Source organism: Hypanus sabinus, chromosome 26 (genome assembly GCF_030144855.1).
Source record: "Hypanus sabinus isolate sHypSab1 chromosome 26, sHypSab1.hap1, whole genome shotgun sequence".
NCBI classification, from domain to species: domain Eukaryota; kingdom Metazoa; phylum Chordata; class Chondrichthyes; order Myliobatiformes; family Dasyatidae; genus Hypanus; species Hypanus sabinus.
Window position 1 is genome coordinate 41,426,513 of NC_082731.1, and position 26,575 is coordinate 41,453,087.

The window sequence follows — 26,575 nt, forward strand, 5'->3', positions numbered from 1 at the left end:
ATATACCTGTCTAGTAGTCTCTTAAACTTCACTAGTGTTTCTGCCTCCACCACTGACTCAGACAGTGCATTCCACGCACCAACCACTCTCTGAGTGAAAAACCTTCCTCTAATATCCCCCTTGAACTTCCCTCCCCTTTAAACTTTGAATTTCTGTGCTGTGTACATACTTCATTAAGGACAGACAGCAAATCCTGGCATTGCCAGTGAAAAACAAGAAGATGAAACTGGCTGGTTTCTGCGTTTCCCTGCTTTGCGGCTGCAGCCAGAAGTATATTTATTTGGGGTTTTTTTTTTGAGTCGAAGGAGGGGAGAGTCGCTATAGGAATGCAAGGCTGGTTTGGGCCCCCCCCAGCCACGTGACCGGGGCCGGCTTCGGAGGGGGCGGGGCGACCCGGCGGGTGGGCGGGACCAGCCGCGCGTCACGTGGCGTGAGCCGGGTGACGTAATGGGGGGGCTGGATGAGTTTCAATGTGAGCGTACGAAGTGGCTACAATGTACCAGGGTTCGGAGTGACTGATACATCCTCAGCCGGGAGAACTGCTACTGTGTAACCCCCCCTTGTACAAAGCTCCGTGGCTTTTCCTGGTGCTAACCGCTCCCCCAGGCTCTGCTCCCCTCCCCTGAATAAGATTTTTTCTCTCTCTTGTATAAACCTCCAGTACGCATAAACCGAACCCAGAAAAAAAGAACGGGGGGTTATCTCAATCTCACTGCCTCTGTCTGTCTGCCTCTCTCCCTCTCCCACAATTATTTAAAAATGATGGCCCCAATGCAACAGAATGGAAATCATATAGAGCTCGACCCCCCAGACTCAAGGAAGCGACCGCTAGAAGCGCCCATCGATGCCGGCAGCACAAAGCGGACTAACACAGGAGGTGAGCACTCTTGCTTTGGTACAACAAGGCAGCCGCTGCCTTTAGCCCGAGCGTGTTAATCGACAAGGGAACTCGAAATTGATCAGGAGGGGGAAAGCTGGCAATCCTCGCAAAATGACATGGCATAGAAACCTTGCTGTCTGTGGCAAACGTTTTAAATATCTGAGTCCTGTAAAATGCACTTGGAAATAAGTTTTTTATAAAGACGGAATAAACACTTTTTTTTCCTAAAAAGGGAGAGATCGAATAGGCTTCTAGACTCGGCAAATGTCTTGAAATTGACACTGCGCGATCCTTGAGCTCCGGTTGCATTTTGAATTATGTTGAACTTCAACTTGGATTTCGTTGCTTGTTTTTTCGCGGTTTGGACCTGTAATCAATGAGAGATGCGTACAAGATGCGGAGCCGCCGGCTGCAAGCGCAGCATATAACAGTTTGTCTGCCGGTCACTCTGCTGACAATTAGCCCAGCACCATTTTAAAGCGTGCAGTTCCTTTTAAATCCTCTTTCTTAAAAAAAAATAAAATCTGACACCTACATAATATATAAATTAAACCCTATGCGAATGATCCCAGGGGTATAATATGTGTATTTTTTTTAAAAAAAAATCTACTAATACGTGTTCAGCGATCGAGACTTGGTATCAACTGCACGTTTTGAAATGTTATAGCTGAATATGTAATACTTTTTTTTTGGAGAAATAAGGCGTCAATTGCCTTTTTTACCGGAGAATACATTTTGATGCGTGAGAATTAGGATGCAGAACACGTTGGATACAGTTATGTAGGTGGAATGGTAGCGATGGTAGTTAGATTGTGTGATTGGACCTCGGTAAAGTGCATCTCAAACGTGCTTGTGCCAGGGATCGGGAAATTCGGATAATGAGAGGAGTGAGACGGTGAGGTGTCGCTTCTCCTCCACGATCAGAGTCATGCTCGCACCGGGTAGGAGTTTGTGGGGAAAATCCGCTGTGATTTTTTTTCTCTCTGATTCTATGTGTAGGATTTGGAGATGGGGGGGGGGGGGTGGGAGTAGGGAGTAATGGTGGCTGATTGTTACTTACCCGCATTGCTTTTTTTTATATAACACAGCTTTCATCTGTAGATTTCTTGTCTAAATGATTTCGCTCTGTAATCGGAGTCGCATCTTGTAACAATATTACACTCGACTTCTTCGCACGGAATTGTAAATCCCGATTTGTATTTTCAAAATTGCATTTTCTGTGCAGATAGGTCGAGGTGTGTGAATATATTGGCAGTGGTTTCAACCTTAAATTAATAGCTCTGCTATAAGATTGCATTGGTAATGGCTTATGAGGGAAGAAAAGGTTTTATAAGAACGTAGAGACGATTTGACCGGATCTCCTCCCCCCCCCCCCCTCCTTTTTTTTAAACAGTATTAAAGTACGTCTGGTCGATTAACCTGGAAGGATACTGCAATGGAAATAAAGCTGCGATTTCTCTACATTGATCACGAATTAAGGGAGGCTTGAACGTGCTCTAGGTGTCTAATGTAGTGTTGGGGGCAGAGGATGTTGTCCAGGGAACTGGGACGTACGCCTGGACTTTGAATGATGGTTGTGGGAAAGATGGAAATTCCCGTTTTCCCACTTTCCAGCAGAAAAGTTAGGACGCCCTTAGCCCGTGCGGCTAATAGGCCAGTGCCCCCTCCCCCCGGGGTGATAGTGACTCCTGTGCTGGTTGGTCATTTCGGACCTCAGTGAATTGCTCCTGATAGGACTGGGCAGTTGGGGTTGGCACTGCCCGAGTCCTTGCTTGACCCAGGCCCAAAGGGTTTGAGATGATCTCTGGACAGAAAGTGCTGGAGAGTCCACAAGCAAAGCCACCCCCCCCCCCCCCCGCCATTGAGCAGACTTCAGGTTTTGCCCGCGAGGTAAGAAGGCAGCGTCCCTCATCACCCAGGCAGTGCCCTCTGCTCGAAATCCGAATCGGGTTAAGCATCAGGAGATGCGTTGACTTTTGCAGCGGCAGGACGTCGCAATACTTAATTGTGCAAGAAAAAAGAGTAGCCAGGTAGTGTTTGTGGGTTCAATGTACATTTAGAAATGGCAGGAGGTACAGTGGGTCCCACACCACCAAGTTCAGGAGCAATTATTACCCTAGAACAGTGGCCCCCAGCCTGGGGCCCACCTTGATTAATAGTATTCATCCATGACATTTAAAAAAAAGGCTGGGAACCACTGACCTAGACCATCAGGTTCCTGAACTTCCCTCATCTCAACTCCCACCTGGTTCCACAACCTACAGACTCACTTTCAAGGCCTCTACAACTCGGGTTCTCTTTCACCAATCAGCTCCCGGGCTCCTCCTTTCACCTCCCCCCCCCTCCCAGTCTCACCTATCACCTGCCGCCTTGTACTGCTTCCTCTCCTTCCCCCCCCCAACCTTCTTACTCTGACCCCTCCCCTTCCAGTCCCGATGAAGGGTCTGGGCCAGAAATCTCTCCTGTAGACGCTGCCCGGCCTGCAGAGTTCCTCCAGCATTGTGTGTCTGTTGTCAGGATCACAATCAGAATCGGGTTTGAATTTGCTGGCAAGCATTGTGAATTTGTTTTGCGCCAGCAGTGCATTGCAATTCATTTAAAAAAAACTCTTAAGAAATATATATGTCAAATTAAATAAGTAATGCCAAGACAGCAAATGAAATAAGAGTATAAATATGTGGCAGTGTTCATTGGTTGGTTTATCATTAATTAATTTATTTTTTTAATTTGCACAGTTTGTCTTTTGCACGTTGGTTGTTTGTTAGTCCTTGTTTATGTATAGAATTTCATAAATTCTGTCATATTTCTCCATGGTTTTGTATACTATGTTTTCTCCCATTCTTTCTTGTTGCTGTTTGGTGTTAGGTTTTTTTTGTGCAAGGGTTAGGGGTTTAATGTTCCTCTTTCCATTTGTTCAGGTTGCGATGTTTTTGTGCGTGTGTGTGGGGGGGGGGAAGATTTGATCGTGTTGCTGTTTTTTTTCTGGGGTGGGGTGGGTTTGATGTTTCTCTTTGAATGACACCCGTGGTTGTTTTTGTTGCTATCTGGAGAAGGCGGAACTCGGAGTTGTACTGCTGCACACGTCCGTACGCACACAAATCAACCTTTATTTCCCTGTAACTGCCTGCAAGAAAATGTATACCCAAGGTAGCATACGTTGCCGTACGTGGTATGCACTTTCGTAATAGGTTAACGTTGACCTTGTCAGCTCTGGTTGGTTTGATTCACCCGTGAAAAGGGTTCGAAGAGACGGCGATCCAATTCCCGTTGGCCCTTTGACATGCCAGAGGTTCGTGTATTATCAAAGTATACAATTCTGAAATCTCTCTTCGCCAGATAGAAACCAAGAAAGAAAGGAACGACGGCCCGATCATCAACCCCCGCCCCCCCCCCCCCCCGGTCCCTGCTCCACACACAAAGAAAAAAGCACAAACAGAACAGGCACGTCGACCCCCAAATCTCCTTCCCACGCACACACAAAAAAAAACTGAGAAAGATCGGGGCAAGAAACCCAGAATATAAATGAAGAAAGTCCATTTCCAAAATGCAGAAAACCTGGGAAACATTCTCTGGGCACGGTGGCAGAGTGAACTCACCAGTGATCAAGAGGCAGTCTCCCCTCCCTGGCAGTACGGCGATCTCAGGTGGCAGCCCCTTGTCCTATGAAAGGAGGGCACACTGCGTGCTGCCTCTTTTGAGCTTGTGATAACTTAAAAATGAATAATCTTTAAAAAAAAAACTCTCGAAGTGTGTCATGAGAGTGCAGTCATGTGACCCTATTCTCCAATGGACTGGCCAGCTTCAATGCAATTACCATTCCTCATCCCTGTGCCCAAGCTGACTTGAGGTTCCATGACTTCTCCATAGTGTCCTGAAATATACGAACTGCCTGGGCTATCCAATGGGTTTACCTCCCCTGCAATACTTCCCCTTTTGGAGTATCTACTCAAGTTCCTACAGAACTATTGACCCTGCTCTTGAGGTCTCCTTTGGTTAGGGTCAACCACGGATGTTGCGTCCCAGCTGTCTAGGTACACAGGCCAGGGCAGTACGATACGGAGAGCAAGCTATTGCCCACGGGGCAAGCTCCCCCCCCCCCCACTCCACATAGCTGATAAACCCAAAGGAATGGCAGAGACAGATACAGTTTGGCACCAGCAGTGTTGCAGGAGTTGTTGGTCAGCATTGGAATCAATGTAGGACTGCTTTAGGGACTCCAGCTCTGGATTTCCCCCCGGGATACGCCCTTCCCCATGAGCGGGTATAGCGGCAAGGCAGCGGAGGTTGGAGATCAGAAATCTCCTTCTCTGAGATGAGCTGCCAACCTTGGCCGACGAGCTCCTGCGCCCGTCGCCCTGGGAAGTTGTCTGTTCTGGAAGACAGTGATGCACTCTTCTATGACTTAGCTATGACCAAGGGAGTCTGTAGAGGGAAGAGTGGGTAGACCCTTTCAAAGACCTGCAATAGTCTGTGCGATAGGCATCTGGGTGTTCAGCCTTGGTGTCAGAATCTTCATTGGGTTTGAGGATTTTTTGGGCATTGGGGAGAAGATTTAGGACGGAGATGAGGAAAAACTGTTCTTCCCAGAGAGTGGGGAATCTGTGGAATTCTCTGCCCGGGGAAGCAGTTGAGGCTTCTTCGCAAAATATATTTAAGAAACAGTAAGATGGGTTTTTACATAGTAGGGGAATTGAGGGTTAAGGGGAAAAGGCAGGTAGATGGAGCTGAGTTTATGGACAGATCAGCCATGATCTTATTGAATGGCGGGGTAGGCTCGATGGGCCGGATGGCCTCCTCCTGCTCCTATTTCTTATGTTCTCATCCTCTCCGTAAGATCCACCACGGTGCTTTGGCTGGTGACCAGGGCCAGGAACTGGAGAAAATCCAGCTAGCCCAGGGTGGGATCAGCAGTAGTCAGCTTGCCTGACTTTGACCTCGACCTCTAACTGTCCAAATCCAGTTGCTCTTCTTCCTTCCTTCAATTCCAGCACACTACCAGCGCAACCGTTGGATAGACATGCCAATCTGTAGGTGTGCTGCCCCATTCCGTGTGCTGCACCCGTTCGGATGCAACACCTTCAATTTCTGTATTCACTCTTTGCGATTTTGTGAGCCTTTTACTTTGTAAATTGTCCTGTTGACTGTGCAACCTCTCCTTGATAGGAGTCTCATGGGTCGCTGCCTCTGTTTGTAAACCAATTACCCAACCCTCTGGTTCCCACCCCCCTGCCAAAGTAGCTTGAACTCTCCTGAACAGCTCCAGCAAGGATATTGGACCCTCTTGGGTTCAGGTATAACCCGTCCCTTTTGTACCTTCCTCAGAAGATCCCAATGATCCATAAATCTGAGACCCTGTCCTCGGACACGCATTCACTTGCCGAATCATCCTATTCTTACCCTCACTGGTGTGTGGCAAGAGCCACACTTCAGGGATCCCCGCCCGGGGGGGTGCTGCTTTTCAAATGTCCGCCTGGCTCCCTGGGCCGGCTGGTGGCGTCAGCACTGGACTTCGAGGCCCTGAGTTCGAAACCCAGCCGGGCAGCAGCAGTATCCGTGCCCACGAAAGGCCTGGCACACATCTTGCCACGAAGACCCGACAGTCCACGAGGTCATGAGGAGTCGGACTCGACTAGACGACTGAGCAGCCGCAAACCTGGCTCCCTAAAGTCTCTCTTCAGGACCTCTGCACCTTGTCACACCAAGACTTCTGGCTGCCTACACTCCCCGTCCAGAATGCCGTGGGCCAGATCTAAGATATCCCTGATCCTGGCATGTGGAAGGAAATCTCTGTCACACCCACCTTGTCAGGCCATGGGATCTCCATTCACCATCTCCTGCTTCCACCACCCCACAGACTGTTTTTCATTTCTTCGCCATGGGTGGCTGGGGCTTTGACAGTGCGCGTTCAAAACCTCGGCACCCCCGCGCCCCCGTGGCAGCATGGTGGCTAGCGTCTCCTTTACAGTGCCAGGAATTGGACGATCGGGGTTCAATTCCCGCCACTGTCCGTAAGCAGTTTGTACACTCCTCCCGTGACTGTGTCGGTTTCCCCTGTCTGCCCCCAGAGTCCAAAGGCATACCAACTCAGAATCAGGTTTGGTGCCCCCCCTGCAAATATCATGAAATTTTTTAACTTTACGGCAGCAGTACAATACAATAATAATAATAATAATAATAGAGAAAGAAAAAATCTGTGTTACTGTAGGCATGTAAATCAAATAGTTAAATTAAATAAGTAGTGCAAACATAGAATTTAAAAGGTAGTGGGGTCGTGTTCATGGGTTCGATGTCCATTCAGAAATCGGACGTCAGAGGGGAAGAAGCTATTCCTGAAGCGGTGAGTGTGTGTGTGCCTTCCGGCTCCTGTACCTCCTTCCTGATGGTAGCAATGAGAAGAGGGCATGTCCTGGGTGATGAGGGTCCTTAATGTAGGACGTTGCCTTTTCGAGGCGTTGCTCCTTGATGATGCCTGGGTGCTACACACTAGTGCCCATGCTGGAGCTGACTACGGTTAGGTTTTGTAAGTGATAAGCGTGCTATGTTGGTGCTGGAAGCACGGTGGCACTTGTGAGCTGCCCCCAGCTCACCCTAGGGGTGTGTCGGTTGTTGACGCAAGTGGTAGTTGGGATAACGCGGATGAGTGGTGACTCTCTGTGTGTAGATCTGATGGGAATCATCAGATATTCCCATTTAGAACTGCTGCAGCTGAAATCTCCACTCACATTCACATCTGCATTCAGGAAGCAGTACCATTTTAAGATGGTTTTAAAAAAAAAAATCTATTGATACTCAAAATTGAACCCCAAACTGCAGACTCGGGTTGTGAGTGCATTTCCCCTTTAAGAAAATCAAAGTGGGTACGATTGAAGTGCATAGACTCCCCACTCTCAACTATCTTGTTGGTGAGTGTGCAGACTCTGGAAAATAAAATCAAAGACTTCAAAGCAAGATTGCCGTTCCCAGAGGGACCTCAGGAACTGCTATGTTCGTGGAAACGTGGCTCACTCCTAAACATTCTGGATGCAGAGTTTGCACCCTGAGGGCCTCACCATTCCCACAAAGATAGGACAGCTTTGTCTTTTAAAGGTAGGGGAGGTTGAGTGTGATTTATGATTAACTCATCGTGGTGGTTCTGTCTCAATCTTGCTCACCCCACCTGGAACTTCTGGTGATCCGGTGTTGACCTTCCTGTCTGCCGTGGCATTCCACCTCCAGCTGATGTCAGGCAGGCACGGGGAGGAGCTCAGCAGTCACACCCTGATGCCTTCCATTACAACCGGGGCAGCCCGAATCACCTGTGGAACCACACTCGGCCACTGTTGCACCGCCATCACCGACACTAACCGCGCTCACACTTTGCAAAGTCCCAGTGCGCAGCACCAAGAGCGATGACCAAGAGGGTGCGGTCAGGGGGAGCTGGGGGAGACCTTGCTGGACTGGCTGGACCATAGGCAGGGGTTCAAAAGCAAACACAAGGAAACCTGTAGATAACGACGCACACAAAATGCTGGCCAGGAAGCTTCATCGGTTAGTCCTGATGAAGGGTCTTGGCCCGAAACGTCGACAGTGCTTCTCCCTATAGACGCTGCCTGGCCTGCTGTGTTCCACCAGCATTTTGTGTGTGTTGCTAGTCAGGGATTAATCGTTGATTCTGAATGAATATACCACAGTCGTCCACTGACTGTGTGGATGAACGTGTGCCTTTGAGAACACACTGGACATAGCCAACCCAATAGCCATGGATGAACCAGGAGATTTGCAGAACTGTGGACTAGATCTGTGATATTTAAGACCAGTGATCCAGAACTAAATAAGAAGTCCCAGTATGACCTCCGGAGGACTGTTTTCAGAGCAAAAAAGATTCTGTTTGAGGTTCCAGATGGAATTGGATGCTCAGGCAGGGTTTGCAGGTCGTTACTTCCCACAAAGTAATTCTAACATCGTGAATGGGTGCGATGCTTCACTCCCAGACGAGCTCAAAGCCTTTTAAAGGGAGAACAACACTACACCTGTGCAAATCCCTGAAGCATCTGGTGAGCCCGTGATCTCTGTCTCGGAGGCACCTTTCAAGAGGGAGAACCTCACGAGACATCAGGCCCCGACGGCGTACCTGGTAGGGCTCTGCAAACCTTGTTGCAGCAAACGGGCAGGAGTGTTCAAGGACATCTTCGATCCCTCACTGCTGCAGTCAGAGGTTCCCGCTGCTTCAAAAGGGGGAGGATATTACCAGCACCCAAGAAGATCAGGGCGAGCTGCCTCATTGACTATCGCCCAGTTACACTCACATCTACTGTGATGAAATGCTTTGAGAGGTTGGTCACGACCAGAATCAGCCCCTGCCTCAGCAAGGACCTAGACCCACGGCAATCTGCCTATCTCCACAATAGGTCTACGGGGGATGCAGTCTCACTGGCTCTCCGCTCAGCCTTGGGTCACCTGGATAACAGCAATATCGACACCAGGCTGCTGCTTATTGACCGCAGGTCAGCGTTCAACACCATTATACCCTCAGTTCTAATCAGCAAGCTCCAAAACCTGAGCCTTCGTACCTCCCTCTGCCTCACCGGGAGGCCAGTGCAGATCGGAAGAAACATCTCCTCCTCCCTGACAGTCAGCATGGGCTCAGCTCAGAGATGTGTGCTTAGCCCACTGCTCTACTCTGTCTACAACCGTGACTGAGTGACAAGGGGCAGCTCAAACACCATCTACAGCACAGCACAACCATTGTCGGCAGAATTTCAGACACCGGCAAGATGGATCCACTGGTTTGAGGGGTGTCGCAACAACAACCTCACACTCAACGTCAGGGAGACCAAGGATCGTGGACTCCAGAAAGGGTAAGGTGAGGGAACACGCGCCAGTCCTCATCGAGGGATCCGAAGTGGAAAGGGTGAGCAGTTTCAAGTTTCTGGGTGTCCAGATCTCTGAGGATCTATCCTGCGCCCAAAAATATTGATGCAGTTACAAAGGAGGCACAATGGCGCCGATATCCCATTCTGCATTTGAGCAGACTCTGAGATTCCTACAGGTGCGCCGTCTAACCGGTTGCATCACCACCTGGTACAGACGGGCCACTGCACAGGATGGGGAAAAAGAGCTGCAGAAGGTTGTAAAATCAGCCAGCTCCATCGTGGGCACTGGCCTCCCAGCATCTTTAAGCACACATCTGCACGTAATGTTGCTGCCTCCCCGCCACCCACCCCCCATCCCCACCCAGCCTTTCCCTGGAATTCCGGGCCAACATCACTGAAACCCAATTCATGATTTATTTTAAGCACCAAGAGATCCTGCGATGCTGGAAATCTAGATGAACACCTACAAAAATTCTGGAGGAGCTCAGCAGGTCATGCTCAGAATCAGGTTTAATATTACTGGCATATGTTATGAAACTTATTGTTTTTGCTGCAACAGTACATTGCAATATATAATAATGAAAACTGTGTGTATATAAGATAGTTACATTAAATAAGCAGTGCAAAAAAAAAGCCCTGAGGTAGTGTTTATGAATTCAATGTCCATTCAGAAATCAGATGGCAGAGGGGCAGAAGTTGTTCCTGAGTCATTGAGTGTGTGTCTTCAGGCTTCTGTATCTCCTTCCTGATGAGAAGAGGACATGACCTGGGTGGTGGGGTCCTTAATGATGGACTCCACCTTTCTGAGGCATCGCTCCTTGAAGATGTCCTGGATGCTGGGGAAGATAACTCCCAAGATTGAGTTCAGAACTTTCTGCAGCTTATTTTGATCCCGTGTAGTGATTTTTTACCCCCCCCTTCCCAACCCCTTCCCAACCCCTTCCCAACCCCTTCCCAACCCCATCCCAACCCCATCCCAACCCCATCCCAACCCCATCCCAACCCCATCCCAACCCCTTCCCAACCCCTTCCCAACCCCTTCCCAACCCCTTCCCAACCCCTTCCCAACCCCTTCCCAACCCCTTCCCAACCCCTTCCCAACCCCTTCCCAACCCCTTCCCAACCCCTTCCCAACCCCATCCCAACCCCATCCCAACCCCATCCCAACCCCTTCCCAACCCCATCCCAACCCCATCCCAACCTCTTCCCAACCCCTTCCCAACCCCTTCCCAACCCCTTCCCAACCCCTTCCCAACCCCTTCCCAACCCCTTCCCAACCCCGTCCCAACCCCGTCCCAACCCCGTCCCAACCCCGTCCCAACCCCGTCCCAACCCCGTCCCAACCCCGTCCCAACCCCGTCCCAACCCCGTCCCATCCCCGTCCCATCCCCGTCCCATCCCCGTCCCATCCCCGTCCCATCCCCGTCCCAACCCCGTCCCAACCCCGTCCCAACCCCGTCCCAACCCCGTCCCAACCCCGTCCCATCCCCGTCCCATCCCCGTCCCATCCCCGTCCCATCCCCGTCCCAACCCCTTCCCAACCCCTTCCCAACCCCTTCCCAACCCCATCCCAACCCCTTCCCAACCCCTTCCCAACCCCTTCCCAACCCCTTCCCAACCCCTTCCCAACCCCTTCCCAACCCCTTCCCAACCCCTTCCCAACCCCATCCCAACCCCATCCCAACCCCATCCCAACCCCTTCCCAACCCCTTCCCAACCCCTTCCCAACCCCTTCCCAACCCCTTCCCAACCCCTTCCCAACCCCTTCCCAACCCCTTCCCAACCCCTTCCCAACCCCATCCCAACCCCATCCCATAGGCACTACTTACAGAAAGGTATGAAGAGTGGATGTTTTGGGCTGAGAATTGTTTTATTTTTCTGCTATTGGCTTTAAATGTCAAAGGCACTTCGAAACACGCGGTGAGATGCGTGCTGTGCTGGGGCAACCCACGGTCACCACACGTCCGGAAGGGAGCCCGCAACATGCTAACTCTAACCTGTACGTCTTTGGAATGGGGGAGGAAACGGGGAGGAGTCCGCGGCCGACTCTCGGGTCGGGGTAGAGGGGCAAACTCGGAAAAGTGGCACTGCAGGCTGTAACATCGAAACTTTGAGTTGTTGGCCCTCCCCTGTTGCTGTGGCAGGAGTGATCTCTCCCTCACTACTGAGAGAGAGAGAGCCTGACTGAAATGTTGAGGTGTTGGGATGGATGGCAGTTTTCAATGGACTTTAGATCATGGTCTCTGTGGGCTTGCTATTGCTTATATGGTGGTGAGGTGGGGCGGCTGATATTTTTGCTGCTGCTTGTGGCTGGGGCTATTTTTTTCTGTCATTGGGTTTATTTCTCTGTTTTGTGGATGTCTGTGGGGAGTAAGAATTTCAGGTTGTACACTGTCTACATTCTCTGATATTAAATTGAACCATCGATCCCATATGATTGCAGGGCGAACGTGCAAACTCCTTGCAGACCGCGGCAGGAATCGAAACCCGATCGGCGACGTGTCGCACCGCGTCGGCATTCCGCATCTCTTGCCGAGCGCTAGTTTGCCACTGCCCTCCGGCTGTTGCACCCTGCGCGGTTTTTGTAGTGAGGGGTATCAAGGCACCCAGGCTTCACCCGCCGAGGTCATGGGTTAAGGGTGAGAGGCGGAGAAAGTTGAAGGGACCCATGAGGGGAAGCTTCTTCACTCGGAGGGCGGTAAGATTGTGGAACGAGCTGCCAGTGCAAGTGTGCGTGTGAGCTCAATTTCAACATTTAAGAGGAGTTTGGATAGGTACGTGGCTGGCAGAGATATGGAGGGCTGTGGTCCCGGAGCAGATCGATGAGAGTAGGCAATTTAAACGGTTTCGGTGTGGACTCCATTTGGTTTGGAATGCTGCTGAGCGCCTCTTCTTAGACGATTTTTTTCTTTCTCTCTGAGCATCGGGTGTTGGTCTTTATTTTATTTTTATTTTGGTTCTTTTGGGTTTCTTGCTCCATGGCTGTCCGTAAGTAGCCAAACCTCAATGCTTTTTTGCCGCACTTTCCTACGACTATGAGATCTGCTATGAGGCACAAGGATGATAGAAAAACAGAGGGCTATGTAGAAGGGAAGGGTTAGATTGACCAAAAAGGCTGGCACAACATTGTGGGCCGAAGGGCCTGAACTATACTGCAGTAGTCTATTTTTCTATAAGTAGTTTGCTCAAGTAAATGATTTGGCCAGTGGAGATTTTATTGAAATGCAATGTATCTGAAAGGTGCAGGCACGTTGACTGGTGATAAATCGAAACTATTGCTTTGAAACTCGATGGGCAGTGAATAAAGTGGATCAGATTTTGGGATGTTTCTGAAGGTTAACACAGAGCCAAAAATAGTGAGGTAATCCTTCCAGAATTATAAATCACTGGCCGCGCCGGCTCTTTGAACGCTGTGTGCATTTCTGAGCACTGCAGTTCAGCAAGGAGAATGCAGCTCCCAAAGTTATCTCGCGGGGTGAAAGTCAGTCCGAGGGGCTTGGTAGCCTGACCGAATTCCCGCCGGCGGGAGGAAGGTAGAGATTGGGAGTGGCTCTTTTCAGTTTACTGAACAGCTTCAGCATCAGAAATCATCGCTGATATATGTCGTGAAATTTATTGTTTTGCAGGACTACACTGCATTACATATGAAATTTGTTTAAAAAATGCAAACATATTACCGAGGTAGTGTTCACGGGGCTTGAAGGTCTGTTCAGAAATCTGATGGTCGAAGGGAAGAATCCGCCCCTAAAGCAAAATGTACAAAATAGACCTTTAAGGGGTTTATAAAATCATCGGCGTAGAGCCGACATCCTTTCCCCAGCATAGCCGAGATCAAAACTAGAAGGCAGAAGATTTTGGTGCGGGGGGGGGGGCACGCGGCGAAGGGACAATGAGGATGTGGAATGAGCTGCCAGAGGAAGTGGAGGAGGCGGGGGTGCGATTACAATATTTGAAAGGCATTTGGACAGTTTCATAGACAGGAAAGATTTAGAGCAGGGAATCCTGATCCTTTTTTTTTAATACCCTGGACCAATACCCTGAGAGGGAAATTTATTTATATATCTTTTGAGATACAGCGCGGAGCAGGCTTCAAGCCACACCACCCAGCGATCCCCCACTTTAACGCTAGCCTAATCGTGAGACAATTTACAATCGGCAATTAACCAGCAAACCGGGAGGTTTTTGGGCTGTGGGAGGAAACCGGAGCACTCGGAGGAAACCCACGCGGTCACGGGGAGAATGTACAATCTCCTTACAGGCAGCGGCGGGAATTGAACCCGTGTTGCCGGTACCGTAAAGCGTCGCGCTAGCCACGGCGCCATTGTGCTGCCCCGCGGTACTTGGGGGCTCGTTGGGCGCGGCCGAGTCGGGCCGGTGGCCATTCGGCCTCTTTGCGCCTGTACAGCCACTTGTGGCTGATCTTTTGCCTCAGCACCAGATTCCCGCACCTGTGCCGTGTCCCCCGGAATACCTGAAATCAGCTGGAATATGTCGGAAGCAGAAGAATTCCATCGATATGGTGGGGGGGGGGGGGGGGTCGGTGGTAAAGCCCTTTCTGGAGGAATGATATTTCCAAGCAAGAACAATCAGTTAATGAGTGAGGTCCTTGGAGATGTGCTGGAACCATTTGGCATTGATTGACTCACGTGCAAATTAGACTTCCTTCCAAAATTAACAATTCTGGATGCAGAATAATGTGGCTGATGATATGTACCCAGTGGCCGCTTTATTAGGTACCAGTTCACAGCTGCCTGCCACTGGAGTCCAACCACTTCAACATGTCGCGCGTTCAGAGATGCTCTTCTCACTGTTGTAGCTCGTGGTCATTTGAATTCCCGTCAGCCTGAACCAATCCAGCCGCTCCCCTCCGAGTTCTCTCATCAACAAGGCATTTTATCATCCACAGAACTGCCACTCATTGGATTTTATTTTTGTTTCTCACACCGTTCTCTGTAAGGACCCCTCAGTTAATGGCGGGGGCCCATGGCATAAAAAAGGTTGGGAACCCCGGCTCTGGTGACTGTTGTGCATGAAAAGCCCAGGAGATCAGCAGTTTCTGAGATACTCAAACCACCCCGTCTGGCACCAACAATCACTCCACGGTCAAAGTCACTTAGATCACATTTCTTCCACATTCTAACGTTTGGTCTGAACAACAGCTGAACCTCTTGAACATGACTGCAAACATCTTTGTTCTCATTGTTAGCATCAGGGAGGAGTGGGGGGGGGGGAGGGAGAGGGAGAGACCAAGACCACCTTCCCCTCTACCATCCAATTTCTGAATGGACATTGAACCCCTGAGCACCATAAGGAACGGAATTGCACACACAAAATGCTGGTGGAACTCAGCAGGCCAGGCAGCAACTATAAGGAGAAGCACTGTCGACGTTTCGGGCTGAGACCCTTCGTCAGGAGCAGAATTAGTCCATTTGGCCCATCAAGTCTTCTCTGCCACTTCATTATGGCTGGTCTGATTTTCCCCTCAGCCCCAATCTCCCTGTATCCCTCCATGCCCTGACCAATCAAAGATCTATAAACCTCTGCTTTAAATATACCTATAGCCTCCACAGCCTCCTGTGGCAAAGAATTCCACAGATTCACCACTCTCTGGATCAAGAAATCCCTAAGTAGACATCCCTCTACTCTGAGGGTCTGTCCTCTGGTCTTAGATTCTCCCGCCACAGGAAACATCCTCTCCACATTCACTCTGTCAAGGCCTTTCACTATTCAATAGGTTTCAATGAGGTCATCTCTCATTCTTCTGAATTCTAGTGAATTCAGGCCCGGAGCCATCAAACCCTCTTCGTGTGACAAGCTGTTCAGTCCTGGAATCATTTTTGTGAATCTCCTTTGAACTCTTTCCAGTTTCAGCACATCCTTTCTAAGAGAAGTGGCCCAAAACTGCTCACGATATTCCAAGTGAGGCCTCACCAGTGCTTTATAAAGTCTCAACATTACATCCTTGCTTTTCTATTCTAGTCCTCTTGAAATGAAAGCTGACACTGCATTTGCCTTCCTCACCACCAACTCAACCTGCAATTTAACCTTTAGGGAATCCTGCACAAGCACTCCCAAGTCCCTTTGCACCTCGGATTTTTATATTTTCTCCTCATTTAGAAAATAGCCTACCCTTTTATTTCTTCTCCCAAAGTGCATGACCACACACTTCCTGACACTGCATTCCACCTGCTGCCTCTTTGCCTTTTCTCCCAGTCTTTCTGTAGACTCTCTACTTCCTCAAAACAATTTGCTCCTCCACCTATCTTCACGTCATTTGCAAACTTTGCAACAAAGCCATCAATTCCATCATCCAATCATTGACATGTAAAAAGAACCAGTCCCAACACAGACCCCTGTTGAATACCACTAGTCGTGGGCAGCCAGCCAGAAAAGGCTCCCTTTATTCCCACTCTTTGCCTCCTGCCGATCAGCCACTGCTTTATCCATGCTAGAATCTTCCCTGTAATCCCATGGGCTCATAGCTTGCTAAGCAGCCTCGCATGTGGCACCTTGTCAAAGGCCTTCTAAAACTCCAAGTACACAACATCAACCAATTCTCCTTTATTATTTCGTCAAAGAATTCCAACAGATTTGTCAGGCAAGATTTTGCCTTGAGGAAACCACGCTGACTACCGCCTATTTTATCATGTGCCACCAAGCACCCCCAAACCTCATCCTTAATAATCGACTCCAACATCTTCCCAGCCACTGAGGTCAGACTAACTGGCCCATAGTTTCCTGTCTTCTGTCTCTCTCCCTTCTTGAAGAGTGGAATGACATTGGCAGTTTTCCATTCTTCCGGAACCTTTCCAGAAACTAATGATTCTTGAAAGATCATAACTAATGTCTCTGCGATCTCTTCAGCTGCCTCCTTCAGAACCCTGCCCTCCCCAACCCCTTCACCATTTTCCATCTACCTCATCTCCTTGCCTGCCATCACCTCCCTCTGGTGCCCCTTCCCCTTCCTCCCCACCCTTCTCTTTCTTCCGTGGCCTTCTGTCCTCTCCAATCGGGCTCCCTCTTCTCCAGCTCTGTATCTCTTTCACCAATCAACTCCCCAGCTCTTCACTTCATCCTTCGACCTCCCAGTTTCACCTTTCACCTGGTATTACCCTCTCTCCTCCTCACCCCCACCTTTTAAATCTACTCCTCAGGTTTTTTCTCTCCAGTCCTGCTGAAGGTTTTCAGCCCGAGATGTCGACTGTACTTTTTTCCATAGATGCTGCCTGGCCTGTTGAGTTCCTGCAACATTTTGTGTGTGTTGCTACCTCTCTGATGCACCATCAATAACTCTCGGAGACGGGAGGCGAACGATAGGCATTTATTAGCTGCGAGACACCATGATTAGCAGCAAGAGACCACTACACAACATCCTGGAGACTGAGGGAGGAGCAGTGCCTCCAATCGCCTTTATACGGGGGTCTGTGCCACAGGAGCAGTGAGCAGAGGGGCGTGTCCAGACGGGTATATGTAGTTCACCACATTCACCCCCCCTTTGTTTTAAAAGAGAGTCCCCATGGGGCGAAGTTTCTTACAAGTATATTTACAGGTTAAGTCTATCAGGCGGTTGAATCTGTCACTGCGATCTACGTAGCACCGGTGACAGTGGTTGTGCTGGCTCCGGCCTGACTTGACATGTCAGCCAAAGATGGTCTTTTTATTTGTATTTTTACACTACTTATTTAATGTAACTATCATATACATATATGAGTGGTGATCGATAAGTTCGTGGCCTAAGGTAGAATGAGTCAGTTTTAGAAAACCTAGCACATTTATTTTTCAACATAGTCCCCTCCTACATTTACACACTTAGTCCAGCAATTGTGGAGCATACAGATCCCTTCTTCGTAGAAGTGGTCCACAGCAACGGTGATTGATAAGTTTGTGGCCTGAGGTAGAAGGAGATGAGTTATACAGCTCTTGTTACAGGCACGTGCAGTTCAACTCTTCGAGTGATTATGCAGAAAGTTTGAAGTTAATAACTCATCTCCTTCCACAATGTTTGTACCTCAGGCCACGGTCTTATCAATCACCCTCTGCTGTGGACCACTTCTGGAGGTCCAAGACGCTGACTTCTACAAAAAAAAAAGGATCCGGATGCTCCACGACCACTGGGATAAGTGTGTAAATGCAGGAAAAATAAATGTGCTAGGTTTATCTAAAATTGACTTCTTCTACCTTAGGCCACAATCTTATCAATCACCCTGGTATATTTACCGTAATTCATGTTTTCCCTCTGTTACATATTTCATTGCACCACTGCCGCAAAGACAACAAATTTCATGACGTGTGCTGATAAAATTAAACCTGATGACTTGGTGCCACACGACTGGTTGATTAGATATCTGCATTAATTAGCAGGTCTACCTAATAAGGTGACCACTGAATCTGTAAGGGGTTTGCTTTCTCCCACAGAAACATGGAGACAGATAATTCATCCAGTCCGTGACCCGTGCAGTCGGGGATCTGGGAATGTTGGTACCAAAACTGCGTTGTCCCATCAGAGTAAAGAGCCATTTACATTGTACCGTCAAACGCAACCAGCGTAGGGGGAAGAGAGAGTTGTAATCCATGTCCAGTTTTGACAGTAACCCAAATAACCATGAGTTAACACCAGTGGTTAAGCAGAAAATATCCAGTGAGTGGCAGGTCTGTTGGAAAAGAATGTCTTGTCAATTTTGGAAGACTGGAAAATTGGAAATGTCTCTCCAAGAGGGGAGAGAGCCAGAAGAAAGGAAAAACAGGCCAGTTACCCTGAACTTGGTGGTTGGGAAGTTGTCGGAGTTGATTGTTTGGCATGTGGTTTGGGGGACTTGGAGGCACATGACAGGCTGTCATCTGCATGGTCTCCTTAAGGGGAAATTTTGTCTGAAGAAATAACAAGCAGGATAGACAAAGGAGGATTGGTGGATTTTGTGTGCTTGGATTTTCAGAAGGCCTTTGACAAGGCGCCGCACATGGGACAGCGTCTGGCAGGTGAAGAGCCATGGTATTGCAGTAAAGATACTCGCATGGGTAAAGCATTGGCTGATTGGCAGGAGGCAAAGAGTGGCAATAAAGGGAACCTTTTCTAGCTTGTTGCCGGTAACTAGTGATGTTCCACAGGGGTCTGTGGTGGGACTGACTCTTGTTATGTTATATGTCAATGATTTGGATGACGGAATTGATGGCTTATGTAATAGAGTACAGAGAAGATTTACCAGGATGTTACCTGGGTTTCAGCACCTAAGTTACAGAGAAAGGTTGAACAAGTTAAGTTTTTATTCTTTGGCGTGTAGAAGGTTGAGGGGGGACTTGACAGAGGTATTCAAAATTATGAGGGGGATAGATAGAGTTGACGTGGATAGGCTTTTTCTGTTGAGAGTAGGGGAGATTCAAACAAGAGGACATGAGCTGAGAGTTAGGGGGCAAAAATTTAAGGGTGACACAAGGGGGAACTTCTTTACTCAGAGAGTGGTAGCTGTGCGGAACGAGCTTCCAGTAGAAGTGGTAGAGGCAGGTTCGGTATTGTCATTTAAAGTAAAATTGGATAGGTATATGGACAGGAAAGGAATGGAGGGTTATGGGCTGAGTGCAGGTCAGAGGGACTAGGTGAGAGTAAGCGTTCGTCACGGACTAGAAGGGCCGATATGGCCTGTTTCCCTGCTGTAATTGTTATATGGTTATATGGCTTTGTACTCAAGTTTGCGGATGATGAAAATAGATGGAGGATCAGGTAATTTTGAGGAAGTAGAAAGACGACAGAAGGACTTAGATTAGAAAATGGGCAAAAAAAGTGGCAGATGGAATATAGTGTCGGAAGTGTATTGTCTAAAGAAATGGCGGACTGTTCTCGAAATGGAGAAAAGCTTCAAAAATCAGAGGTGCAAAGAGACTTGGGAGTCCTTGTGCAGGATTCCCTGAAGGTTAATTTCCGGGTTGAGGAAGGCAAATGCTGGGTTAGCATTCATTTGAGAGGACTGGAATATAAAAGCAAGGACGTAATGCTGAGCCTTCGTAAAGCGGTGGCGAGGCCTCACTTGGGGTATTGTGAGCAGTTTTGTACCCCTTATCGAAGAGAGGATGTGCTGATATTGGGGAGCATTCAAAGGAGTTTCATGAAAATGATTGGATGGCATGAAGAGCTTCTGATGGCCCTGGGTCTCTGCTCACCAGCATTCAGGGGAATGAAGGGTGACCTCATTGAAACCTATCAAATGTTGATAGTGTGGACGTGGGGAGGATGTTTCCTATGGTAGGACTGTCTAAGACCAGAGGATACAGCCCCAAAATAGAGGGCTGTCCTTTTAGGATGGAAATGAGGAGGAATTTCTTTAGCCGGAGAGTGATGCAACTGCGGAGGCCATGTAATTGGGTATATTTAAGGCAGAGGTTGATACATTCTAGATTAGTCAGGGCATGAAGGGACACAAGGAGATGGCAGGAGACTGGGGCTGAGGGGTAACTGGGTCAGTATGATGAAAGTGTGAATACTTGATGGGCCAAATGTCCTAATTCTGCTCCAACATCTTATGGTCTTGTGGCCGAGACAGAGTGGATGTGGAGAGAGTATTTCCTTTGGTGCAGGAATCTAGGACCAGAGGACACGACCTCAGAATAGAGGGATGTCCTTTTAGAATGGAGATGAGAAGGAATTTTTTTATTTAGCCAGAGAGTGGTAAATCTGTGGAATTCATTGCCCAATGCGGCTGTGGGGGCTAGGTCATTGAGTGTATTGAATGGAGAGGTTGTTAGCTTTCTGATTGGTCAGGGCATGGAGAACACAAGAAACAGGGGCAGGGGTCAGCCATTTGGCCATTCGAGCCTGCTCTGCCATTCAATAGGATCATGGCCGATCTGACCATCAGAATCAGGTTTATTATCACCGGCAGGTGATGTGAAATTTGTTAACTTAGCGACAGCAGTTCAATGCAACACATAATCTAGTAGAGAGAAAAAATAATAAATAAAATAAGACAATAAATAAACAAGTAAATCAATTATGTATATTGAATAGATTATTAAAGATGTGCAAAAACAGAAATACTATACGGTATATTTTCTTTTAAAAAGTGAGGTAGTGTTCACGGGTTCAATGTCCATTTAGGAATCGGATGGCAGAGGGGAAGAAGCTGTTCCTGAATCGCTGAGTGTGTGTCTTCATGCTTCTGTACCTTCTCCCTGATGGTAACAGTGAGAAAAGGGGATGCCCTGGGTGCTGGATGTCCTTAATAATGGACGCTGCCTTTCTGAGACACCGCTCCCTAAAGATGTCCTGGGTACTTTGTAGGCTAGTACCCAAGATGGAGCTGACTAGATTTACAACCCTCTGCAGCTTCCTTCGGTCCTGTGCAGTAGCCCCTCCATACCAGACACTGATGCCGTCTGTCAGAATGCCACGGGGCAACTATAGAAGTTTTTGAGTGTATTTGTTGACGTGGACTCATCTCCACCTACCTGCCTCTTCCCCATAACCCTTAATTCCCCTACTATGCAAAAATCTATCCAACCTTGTTTTAAAGGTTGCAGGATTATATTGGTTCTGGTCGTCAAATTATAGGAAAGATGTCAACAAAATAGAGAAAATACAGAGAAGATTTACTAGAATGTTACCTGGGTTTCAGCACCTAAGTTACAGGGAAAGGTTGAGCAAGTTAGGTCTTTATTCTTTGGAGCGTAGAAGGTTGAGGGGGGACTTGATAGAGATATTTAAAATTATGAGGGGGATAGATAGAGTTGACATGGATAGGCTTTTTCCATTGAGAGTAGGGGAGATTCAAACAAGAGGACATGAGTTGAGAGTTAGGGGGCAAAAGTTTAAGGGTAACATGAGGGGGAATTTCTTTACTCAGAGAGTGGTGGCTGTGTGGAATGAGCTTCCAGTAGAAGTGGTAGAGGCAGGTTCGATATTAGTAAAATTGGATAGGTATATGGACAGGAAAGGAATGGAGGGTTATGGGCTGAGTGCGGGCCGGTGGGACTAGGTGAGAGTAAGCGTTCGGCACAGGCTAGAAGGGCCGAGATGGCCTGTTTCCGTGCTGTAATTGTTATATGGTTATACAGATTGGATAGAAGGCAGGAGATAGGGGCTGAGTGGGAAAATGGAGCAGCCGTGATGAAATGGCGGAGCGGACTCGATGTGCTGAATTGCTTAATTCTGCTCCTATATCTTATGGCCATGGACCCTTGGTGGTGAAATTCCTTAATCATGGATGCTGCTTTCTCAAGGCATCACTTCTGAAGATGACCTCAGTGCTGGGGAGGTTCGTGCCTGTGATGGAGCCAGCTAAATCTGCAAGTCTCCACAGCCGTTACTCATCCTGTCTCCCACTAACTTGACATAAATCAGATGGATATAATTAACTTGAAGCTGAGAGTGAGAGAGAATGGGGTAAAGGAGTGGGAGGAATGGGACGGATGGGATTGCTTCCTTGGTGGCTAGGATGGACTTGATGGACTGAAGGGCCTCCTGTGCCATGAAGCATGAGAGTGAGCTGATCAGTTGCTAAGGGTTTGTGAGGCAACTGTGGGTTCAGTGAGTCAAGACAGTTGACATGTGAATACTCGGGGTGTAGAGTTCCCTGACGTGGGGCTGTATTTCACCCTTACCCCAAATTATGTTCCCAAATTGAAGTTCAGCTTTATTTGTCACCTGTACATCAAGGCACTGAAGATATTAGGAAAGGGGCTGTTTCCGTCAACAACCATTGCAGTCCAAGGGTGTGCTGAGGGCAGCCTGCGAGTACCGCCATGCTTCCAACGGCGACGTGACATGCCCGCAGCTGACTAGCTGGTACACCTTTGGAATGTGGCAGGAAACCGGAGCAGCCGGAGGAAATCCAGGCGGTCATGGGGGAGAGCGTAGAGTAGAAGCTCCCTGCAGGCGGTGACGGGAGTTGAACTCCCAACCTTCTGGCTGGCCAAGCAAAGCATTGCGCTAACTGCTATCTACGGCCCTCCAAGGGGACCACAGCCTTGACGTCGGGTTTGGAGGCTTGCGTGCCTCAAAGACCCGGAGAGCTACATTGGCTGGAGTCAGGGCCTTGTGCTTTGGCTCTTGGTAGGGTCAGCCATGCCAAAGAGGTCAAAGGGTAGAGGCTGCCATTCCTCCAAGTTTGGGGGTTCAACCCTGACTTGTCATGGAAACAGCAATGTAGAATCCTTCTAAATCTATGTGTAGTATGGGCAGACAGAGATGTAGGGCCTTCATTGCTGCCCAAAACACCAGTGCCGTAATGGGCAGTATATAATTAGTAACAGCGAGAGTACTGCGCTGTCCCTGCATTATTTCTCCTTTTTTTTGGGGAGCGGGGGTTAAAGGGAAGAGGCTGGGTCCACCAGGGTTACATGTAATGAGAGGGAACACATTAGAGGGAAATTTTAATACCCTGGTTGAGCTCCCCGGCTCACTTGTTCATCCAACAACCCCTCTCTTCCTCGCGGAATTAGCTCCCGACTTGGCTGCCGAATTTCACCACCTGGTGACGGGATTTTACAGGCGTGAGAAAGTCTGCAGACGCTGGATATCCGAAGCAGCACACGCTCACGCACAAAACGCTGGGGGCAGCTCGGCAGAAGCCCCCTCTATGGAAAAGAATAAGCAGTTGATGTTTCAGGCTGGCTGAGAACCCTTCCACAGGAATTTGGCCCGTTAATGAGGTTATTAATTAATTGGGTTTGGTCAGTCTGGAATGTTTCCAATGGATGCAGTTCTTGCCTTTGCAATTTCCTGCAGGAAACGGGAAGGGTTTGGGTTGACTGAATGTTATTTGCAGAACAGAGGCTCACCAGAGGCATTCCTCTTGTTTAAGGTCTACCTGAGCTTTCTGCCCAAGTTTGCAACGTATCCTGTGGGACGGACAATGAATCCCGTCACTAGGTGGTAAAACTCGGCAGCCAAGTCGGGAGCTAATTCAGTGAGGAAGAGAAGGGTTGTTGGATGAGCAAGTGAGCCGGGGAGCTCAACCAGGATATTAAAAGTTCAGTAATTGAGTTATTGGTGGCATATGCAACAGCTAAGCACAATGTCTGCGCCTTTTGCATGTGGCATTGGTGGAATTCGGCTTCCCTCGTGATAAGGACGGCAGCAGAGACATTCTAGACAAAGTACACTGCAGATGCTGGGGTCAAAGCAACACGTACAAACACGCTGGAGGAACTCAGCAGGTCGGGCAGCATCCGTGGAAACGAGCAGTCAACGTCTTGGCCCGAAACATTGACTGTTCGTTTCCACGGATGCTGCCCGACCTGCTGAGTTCCTCCAGCGTGTTTGTCCGCGTGGCAGAGACATTCTGATTGGTGGTGTTGTCGCTGTTCCCTCCTCGATTGTCCCATCGTCATCGTCGTGGCTATCCCTCGAGGTCGAGGATGTTGGTCTTCGTTCTGTTGATCTATTTATGGGCTCTCATGTGGCTTAAGAGTCCAATCTTTGCTTTGGAAGTTCTTCCGCATTCAGGACAGGTAGTTCCAGATGGCAGATCGGGCTTTGGTTGTTGCTGCCTCACTTTCCAATTTCTTCTCTTTTCTTCGAATTCTGCGCATCTGTTGGCTTCGAAAGTCGCTGCTCCTTCTCGGATGATGGCTTGCCAGAGTTTCCTGTCCTTGGCATCGGTTTCCCAGTTGTTGATGTTGACGTTACATTTCTTCATGTTGGCCTTTAAGACGACTTTGAATCTCTTCTGCTGTCCGCCTCTTTTACGTTTGCCTTCTTTAAGCTGAGAGTAGAAGATTTGTTTCAGCAGATGTTCGTCTTTCATCCGGACAACATTACTGCTCCGTCTTAGCTGGTTCTTGATGACGTAGGCTTCAGTGCTTGTTGTTTTTGATTGTCTAGATGAGAACTCTTGGCTCATATCCAGTCACTGGCTTTGAGGAGTGAATCGGCCGTTGTTGTACATGGGCATCCCTTCACGTGGAGGCAGATCATTGAATCCTGTCTGTTCATTCGTTCCATAATATCAACCTCGCTCTCTCACAGTCGCTCCACATACATTGATGGCACACACACACACTCGTTATTTTTCTAAATGCAGAGAAAATTTGAAAAATCTGAGGTGCAGAGGTGAATTTGCAGGTTGATTCAGTGGTGAGGAAGGCAAATGCAATGCTGGCATTTGTTTTGAAAGAATTAGAATATAAAAGCAAGGATGTAATGTTGAGGCTTTGTAAGGCACTGGTGGGGCCTCTCTTGGAGTATCATGAGCAGATTTGGGGCTCTTGTCTGAGGAAGGATGTGTTGACATTATAGAGGATTCAAAGGAGGTTCGTGAGTGATTGTGGGATTGAAAGGTTTTCAATTGAGGAGCATTTGATCTCTGGCCCTGTACTCACTGGAATTCAGAAAAATGAGGAGGGGTGGAATCTTGTTGAAACCTATCGAACGTTGAAGGGTCTTAACAGAGTGGATGTGGAGAGGATGTTTCCTATGGTCTAGGACCAGATAACACAGCCTCAATAGAGGTACATCCACTTAGAACAAAGATGAGGAAGAATTTCTTTAGCCAGAGGGTGGTGAGTCTGCAGAATTCATTGCCACAGATGGCTGTGGAAGTCAAGTCATTGAGTATATTTAAGGCAGAGGATGATTCTTGATTGGTCAGAGTATGAAGAGGTACGGGGAGAGGGCAGGAGATTGGGGATGAGAGGGAAAATGATGAAATGTTGGAGCAGACTCGATGGGCCAAACGGCCTAATTCTGCTATACATTATGGTCTTAAGTGTCATCACAAAGTTGGCATGATGGATCTAGCAGGGTTTGCGGGCCATTACTTCATACGAAGCAAAACTAAAATGAAGAATGGCTGTGATGTTTTTACTCCCAGATGTGCTCAACACCTTTTATGCATGCTTAGACAGGGAGAGACAAAATAATACACCTGTGTGAATCCCTGCAGCATCCAGTGACGCTGTCATCTCCGTCCCTTTTTCTTTCCATCACAAAGAAGGCGCAAGAGCACCTCTGCTTTCTTAGAAGTTTGCACAGATTTGGCATGTCATCGAAAACTTTGACGAACAGTTCCTGGGTGTTAAGATCTCTGAGGATCTAACTTGGTCCCAACATATCAATGTAGTCATAAAGAAGGCAAGACAGCTTTATTAGGAGTTTGAAGCGATTTGGTATGTCAACAAATACACTCAAAAACTTCTATAGATGTACCGTGGGGAGCATTCTGACAGGTTGCGTCACTGTCTGGTATGGAAGGGCTACTGCACAGGACCAAAAGAAGTTGCAGAAGGTTGTAAATCTAGTCAGCTCCATCTTGGGTACTCGCCTACAAAGTACCCAGGACATCTTCAGGGAGCGGTGTCTCAGAAAGGCAGCGTCCATTATTAAGGACCTCCAGCACCCAGGACATGCCCTTTTCTCACTGTTTCCATCAGGTAGGAGGTACAGAAGCCTGAACGCACACACACAGCGATTCAGGAACAGCTCTGCCATCCTATTCCTAAATGGATGTTGAACCCTTGGACACTACCTCACTTCTTTAATATACAGAATTTCTGTTTTTGCACATTTTTAAATAATCTATTCAATATAGGTAATTAATTTACTTGTCTATTCATGTTTTATTTTATTTATTATCATTACTTTTTTTCTCTCTGCTGGATTATGTATTGCATTGAACTGCTGCTGCTAAGTTAACAAATTTCACAACACATGCTGGTGATAATAAACCTGATTCTGAATTTCTATAGATGCACAGTGGGGAAGTACCCTAACTGGTGCATCACAGCCTGGGATGGAAACACCGATGGCCATGAATGGAAAAGCTTACAAAAAGTAGTGGACACGGCCCAGTCCATCACAGGCAAAACTCTCCCCACCATTGAGTATATCTATGAGGAGTGTTGCCACGAGAAAGCA

At 48.3% G+C, this 26,575-nt stretch overlaps 1 protein-coding gene across 1 annotated transcript in view; it reads left to right on the forward strand.

Moving 5' to 3' along the window:
• Window positions 1–478: 478 nt before the first annotated feature.
• LOC132381483 (RNA-binding protein Nova-1-like) overlaps window positions 479–26,575 on the forward strand; it is a 465,660-nt gene continuing 439,563 nt past the window's right edge. The window contains exon 1 of the mRNA XM_059950927.1: window positions 479–877. Within this exon, the coding sequence (XP_059806910.1) occupies window positions 760–877 (118 nt within the window). The 5' untranslated portion in view covers window positions 479–759. The remainder of the gene's footprint in view (window positions 878–26,575) is intronic.